The sequence below is a fragment of the Nestor notabilis genome, unplaced genomic scaffold (genome assembly GCF_000696875.1).
Source record: "Nestor notabilis isolate BGI_N333 unplaced genomic scaffold, ASM69687v1 scaffold2367, whole genome shotgun sequence".
Classification (NCBI taxonomy): Eukaryota; Metazoa; Chordata; class Aves; order Psittaciformes; family Psittacidae; genus Nestor; species Nestor notabilis.
Window position 1 is genome coordinate 28234 of NW_009935050.1, and position 7133 is coordinate 35366.

The following is a 7133-nucleotide window of genomic DNA, read 5'->3' on the forward strand; positions in this document are numbered from 1 at the left end:
GCTGGGGAGCAGCCCCACAGCCAACATTTGGGCACAGACATCCCAGTGTGCAGTCAAGCATATCGTTTTTTTTTTAACTGAAAATAGAATTGGGCAAAATCTGGTGGGTTTCAACCTGTGAAAAACAACATATGCTTTTATTCTGATGCTGTTAGTAACAAATTTTGACTTCAGACCTACAAGGGTACTAATGAATGTCTCATATTCTATTTGGGATGTAAGCTGTAAACTTAGATCCCAAATAGATGTAAGATGAGCATCAACTTGGAAACGCTGCCCAAAGTGAGCAGTCTGTACCCAGAGACCATGTAGGCGTCTATAAGATCAGCCTTGATCAGCCATTTCCACAGTAGTTCCATGAGGATGGGTTTTTCCTGAATTCTGCCCAGTGAAAGGGGAGGTGTCTCTAATGCTGCTTAATAGTAGGATTTATTTCTATAAATAAAACTTTTTGGGTTTTTTGACATACACTTTTCCAGTTCCCCCTGTCCATATCTGCCCTCCACTGGATGTGTATCTCCAGCAGCCAGAAGGGGAATGTTGTCCGTGTAGCCGGTCATTGCATACATCAGATTATGGCTTAAGATCAGTGCCATGTGCTTCTTCCTTCTCTCCAGGGCTGAGCATGTGTTGTCCACCTCTCCCACCCCCATCAGCCCAGAGAAGGGCCTGGTTCTGTTCAGTGCCTGACAGTGTGTTGCTCTGATACTAGTGAGAACAGAATGATCATCATCATCACAGACTGGTTTGTGTCGAAGGGACCTTAAGGCTCATCCAGCTCCAACCCCTGCCATGGGCAGGGACACCTTCCACTAGAGCAGGTTGCTCCAAGCCCCTGTGTCCAACCTGGCCTTGAACACTGCCAGGGATGGGGCAGCCACAGCTTCTCTGGGCACCCTGTGCCAGCACCTCAGCACCCTCACAGGGAAGAACTTCTTAGATCTAACCTATATCTCTTCTCTGCTGGTGAAACACACTTGCAGTCTGTGGTTTCTAAAGGTTTAGAAAGTGATATAAACATAGAAACTTCTGTTGTAAAAGAACTTTATTAACCTGCGCAGTTAACTTCATCATTCCAGGTTTTCTAAATCAAGAGAACGGGTGCACAGTTAATAAACAGCTATTGAAAATAATTTCCCTTGCTTTTTAATATGTAGCTCCACTGCATATTAAGAGTTGTGTCACCATTTTCTGAAAGGGCTATTCCCTGTTCTCTCAGGTCACTTTTAACAGTGCTACAGTGATGTAGAGGGTGAAACCCATTTTTGTTGCCCACCTTCTTTCTTTCCCTGTGTACTTCAATCTGCTCTCAGTCATCGGTGTTTTACTGAAGGATTAGGAACTTCATGGATACCAAATGTCTCCTCAAATCCAGTAGGGAAGAAGACCCTTGAATACGTACCTCCAAGCTTTTGTACACAATAACATTATCATAGAAAGACTTGCAAAGATTTGAAAATAGATTACAGAAAGCTAACTTCATCTCTGGCTATTCAGCATTACTGTCATCAGTATGATCAGTTATGTGTTTTAATGATCTATTTCAGTTGTCCTACTTGGAAGCCCAAATTGGCTTCAGTTGTTTAATGTATAAAATCATAGAATCGTTAGGGTTGGAAAGGACCTTAAGATCATCTAGTTCCAACCCCCCTGCCATGAGCAGGGACATCACACATATATATACATCAACACTTAGCACATCTTGGATATAAGAGAGAAGCATTTCTTCCTAGAGAGAAGCGATACTGTTGTACCTTCTGCAGGTGGTTTATCAGGAGTTATTTGTTAAGAATAAATAAGAACTTTCATATTCTACTTTGTTCTCTCAGATAAAGAGTTTGCCAAAAGGTCTGTATCACTGGTCAGGAGTTGTGTTGATACACTGATCTTAATACATGTATAGAACAGTCTTTGAATCAACAAAAGTTGCTCTGAAAGATGATTGTGTTATAGTGCACATTGAGAGAGCTTATGTGGAAACCTGAAAAAGTCTTAATTCTGTTTTCTTCTTGTTTACACAGAAGGTGAAAGAGCTTTACCATCGATACCAAAGTAAGTGGTGTGCTTTCTTTTCTTACATATTTAAAACCAAAACATTTTTAAACATAGTTTTGCTTAAATGACACCGTAGGACTTGTTGTACGTGCTTCATTTTTATTGTTGCTTTGGGCTTCTAGGACGAATAGCAGGAGGTGATTTGGGACCATGGGGGCATACATGACTGACAGCAGTATTGGATTTTAAAGATACCAGAAATGAAATCTGGGGGGAGAAGTGCATAATGCATCCATCATATTTGACAGCAACAAAAGAAGGAATTTTTGAAAACACTTGACTGGGATTCGGGCAATTTATTTTGTGTCCATGAGTGAACTTAATTATAGGAGTGATGCTAAACTGTTTTGAATTGTGGTTTCAATCTGAGGCAGTCCATGGGTCTTGTTTTTCCCATTTGTCCCCTTTTCTGCTTATGTGAAATACAGGAAGTATTTTTCTTTCTCCTATCATAATCCTGTCATGTCACCTTTTGTTAATAAAACTTCCATACTGGGGCCAGTTGAAGTTTGGCTCTCAGGGTTGTGTGTAGTAAAGAATACCATTCACACAGCAAATACTGCTTAATCTGTTGTTTCAAATACAGTAATGTAGAAAGTTCTTCTCCAGCAGTAATTGTGGGTTTGTAGAAAACGCTGATCTCTCAGGCAAAGAGTTGCATTTTTCCCTCTGGCTTGTTTTATGGTGTTACTATATCCAAGGTATGCTGAGGCATGCTATCTGCATCTAATAATTCTTATCATTAGATGTATATATAGCTAAGGTACCTCTGCATTTTTCTCCTTCTCAAGCTTTAAGGTGAATAAGAAAAGATTTGTAGTTTAGCTCTGTTTGAGCTAAGAACATTCTTACATTGCTGGAGTTGACCGTCCATAACACAGTGGTAGGCAAGCCCAGTAATTCTTCCTGTTGATTCTCCACACTCCTGGTGCCAGCGGAAAGGTCTCCATCCTATTAAGCAAGTTGGGATGGGTGTCTCCCCTTTCCCTTGGCAGTTCCTTATTGTGGCCTCCTAAACTTCACTCCTTTAACCAAGCCACTTGGGGGTTTTGTCTGCTTGTTTTTAATCTGACTGCTTTCTCAAGAGCCACACTCAAGTCTGGTTTAAAGTCACGTATCATCAGATGGTCTTCCTTAAATCTTACCAGGCAGCATCACCAGTGTCCAGTACCAGGAGATAACTGTTGAAAGACCAAATGAAATTTAGCAGTTTATAGCATCTTACCTCTTTCTTTCGGGACACAGGGACTGTACCTACTTTGCCTTAGCCACCTCATTCTGTTCTTCCTTGAATCCTGGAAGGACTCCAGAGTTACTATTTTACCATTTGGATGGAGTATGGAACATAATTTGTTCCTGAATCTCCAAGAAACCAGCCGCTTCAGATCCTAGTGGCTGGGGTTCCTATTCAGATCCTAGTGGCTGCTCTTCCTGCACAGGTCCTGCTGCAGTCCTTGCTAGCCAGGTAGCTTTCTCATGGTGCAGAAAGAGAGGAGTTAAACTGAAAGGGGTGAGGGGGGGAAGGAAATAAAGTTGAGGCTGGAAGCTGTAAAATTGGTAAACTTGGTGTACACTCATATGGAAGAGAAAAATCAGGTTTTACTGAAATACGTACAAATGAGAAACACAGAATAACTTTCTAACTACATGAAGTTCATCCTTTTTATTTACAGGGATTTCTGGGATAAAATAGGGTTTGAAGGAAAAGCTTTTTCCCATTTTTGAGACAGTTCATAAAAATGGGATTTCCATGCTTGAGTCTGAAGAAGGGCACTGCGTATGCTCCTCATCTGGTAGCAGAGGAGTGGGCTCTTTTCAGATACGTACAACTAGTAGCCAGCAGCATCTTGCATCTGGAAAGATGTGCCTTTGCCAGCTGAAATTCCAGGTTTCTGGAAGCATGAAGTGCAGTACTCTCATACAGTTAAAATTCTGTTTATGTGGAAAAAACAGAAGAATTCATTGGAATTTCTGATGCTAATGAACAATTATCCCTAATTGCATTTAAATGTTACTGGTTTTATTTGCTTGACATCTAAACTGGTTTTAAATTGTTGTGCAGGCTAAGTCATCTTGGAGACAAAACCTCAATTCATACTGTATTTCCAAGAGGCAATACAGAAAGGAGAAGCACCATCAGCTTGCACACACTGGCCATGTTTAGACATGCACAGTTTAATCTGGAAACTTTGTGAAACTTGGGGTTTGGCTTCTCCTTTCTGTTTGCTCTGTCACTGGGCATCGATGTGCTGATGGAAACGGTTAACGCGTTCTCCCCACTCTCCCTCCCCCAGATGGGTTTGAAATGGTAGATTCCTTTCTGACTTTTCTCCCCCTCAAAAGCTGTCACTGTGGGGAATGGATTGGCCCTGCTAATTACAGGAGGTGCCCTGTTAGGAGGAATTCCCAGTGTATGTGACCAGGAAGAATGTACAGCATTCAGCGCTTCCAACCTCTCTTTTACAGGCTGGCCAACAATGAGAAGCAAGGAGTAAGGTCACACACGGTCTCTGTGTCAGGTAAGGCTCATAACATCAAATGCAAGTTTATTTATAAAGCTAGCAGACGTTTAGGCAGACTTGTCACTGATTTGTTTCACTTCTTCCTATGTGGTGATTGACTTTCCCAAGACTCGTAGCTCTGCTGCCTTTGTAGTGTAGTTTCTAAAGACAAACTGCTTTTAGCTCTCCTTGTGAAAACAGCCGTTTCCGTGCGGGAACGCAGGGCCACGCTACTTCAAAGCAAAGCTGCTTGTCAATGTTTTCACTGAGCTTTGTAGTGAAGTAGAATATCGTGGGTTAGAACTTCAGTTACCTGAGCGTGTGTTAATTATGAAGGAGCAGCTTTGAAAAGTGAAAATAGGCAATTAAATAGTAATGGTTGCTTTTGGGAAAGAAGAAACTTAATAACTAGTGGTTTTTTGTAACTGCTGTTTAGATCAAAGCACTTAATTTTCACTATTGAAAATCCCAAGTCAATTGAAGGATGAGCATGTGAGGTAATACAGGTTGTTCCTATAGCTTAGAGACTGCTAAGATTTCTCTTAGTTACTGTGGGGGTTCTTAAGTCTTTACACTTGAGAATGTTTTTCTCTTACAGAATCTTAAACCCTTCTGAGGGATTGATTCAGCGTCGCGGTAGAAAATACATTTTGAAATCCTTATACATAATATTTATTAAAGAGATTCAATGCAAACATTTATTAATACTATATTTTCCTGCAGATTTCTAGTATTTGTCTGTGAACTTCAGGAACCAGCACTGGGACTCGGTGGAGTGTCCACCCCTGACTTAGAGGGAGGCTACAGCCCCACTTTAACATTTATATGAGCACTTAGTGGCATATATTCAAAACCCCAACATATTTCATACAGGAAGGAGGAAAGATCTGTAGATGTTTACTCAGTTTCCTACTTTTCAGATTCCTTTCCCCACCCTTAACCTTTCTTTAAAGATGTTTGAGATTCACCCCTTGGCATAGGAAGCCAAAGTAAACAGACCTTTGTGCAAGAAAATAGATGAGAGGATCTGGAATTAAAACATGTATCAAGTTGCAGAGGTGTAATAGAGTGTCCTCAGTTACTGTTACCTCTCAAATAGCAGCTCTTCTCCCTTCAGTACCTATGAAGCAGGCATGGTAGATAAGGTAGATAAGCATGAAGCGTGGTCAGCATGTTCTCTCTTGATTCTTACCTGTGTGGCTCATTTTGGCTGTTAGAACAAGTTGAGGTTTCTTAAGTGATTAGTGCTGTGCTTGTTCATCACTCCACTCACACAAAAGAAGCTGATCTTAAACCTCATAACTCCTCTGCCACCTCAGATTTTCACCCCTTGGATTTTTCTAAGAGTGCTTGATACACTTTTACTATTAGAAGCAGTAACAAGTGCTTACTTCATGCCCCTTTATTGCTGTCACTTTGACTTCGCAAATGTAGGTATCATTTGCTTGATGCATTATATCTGAAGTACTCGTGTCTCAGAGCACAAACTCACTTCTCTACTAACTTCTCTACTAACTCTACTCACTTCCCTACTAACATAGGGAAGTTAGTTTTAATAGCACATAACTCTGGTGCTTAGGGCATCACATGAAGGTGAGTGATGGGCAAATGAGAGTTTTGCTGTAGCACCACAGAAGTAGCCGTGCTGGAAATGAGGTGGTTGCTCAAGTGAATGTCAAGGAAGCTTTAAGGCACAAAGCTGGCTCCTGATGCCATAAACAAAACAAGAAAACTAAACCAGAAAACGCCCTTCTCTTTCTTGCCAATACCAAAATCAAAACCAGTTAGGTATTCTTCTTGTAGTAAGGTTATGTATATTTCCACAATTAAATCGTTGTGCTTGTTGCTTGTTTCTTGTACCATGTTATAAACCACTGGAAACACTGACGTAATACTGGAATGATTCAAGCCATTGCATTTATTATTCAGTCTTAAGGGTTTGTTCTTTTATGATAATAAGGGTACCTAAAACACAGACATACTTCTTTTGTAGTTGGGGTTTTTTGCCCCCAGAATGGTTTGAAATGCAGCAAGTGTGGCATGATGTCAGTATATTGCATTGAAACCACAGGCAGATTGTGGAGATGAAGTTGTGTGATGAGGTTTTTTCCTCAGGAGGTGCTTTTTCTAAGACTCTCTGAGTCCCCAAAGGAATCAACTTGCTATAACTGAAGTAATACTTGATGTAGATGGGAAGAAGTGTCACTCCTGTTGTCACATGTAAGTGATCCATCAGTATGGAACAACGGAGGCAACAGATGTACATAATGTTCGGTTAACCCGAGAGTTGCAGGTCAGCAGAGTGACAGCTGACAGCATCCAGAGCAGAGCCAGCTGTGGGTGATGCTATCTTGGTTTGCAGAACAAGAGCTTTTCTCTGGTGACATTTAAATGACTTAGAGCGAAGGGCTTCAAATAAAATGAGCTTTTATAACTTAGTGACAGCTGTAATGTCCTTCATGCCTGTGGTAGTTTAAATCATGAATTAATTCTGCCTGTTGTTTTGCCTGAGATTTGCTCCCCTTTGTTTAGACCTCTCCTGATGCTAAAGCTTAAGAGCAAAAGCTGAGACAGACA

General features: G+C 41.0%; 1 protein-coding gene across 1 annotated transcript in view; it reads left to right on the forward strand.

Annotated features, from left to right (window-relative positions):
* PTK2 (protein tyrosine kinase 2) overlaps positions 1–7133 on the forward strand; it is an 82416-nt gene that overhangs the window by 17639 nt on the left and 57644 nt on the right. Inside the window, exons 9-10 of the mRNA XM_010017626.1 lie at positions 2022–2052; positions 4522–4574. Coding sequence (XP_010015928.1) covers positions 2022–2052; positions 4522–4574 — 84 coding nt within the window. The remainder of the gene's footprint in view (positions 1–2021; positions 2053–4521; positions 4575–7133) is intronic.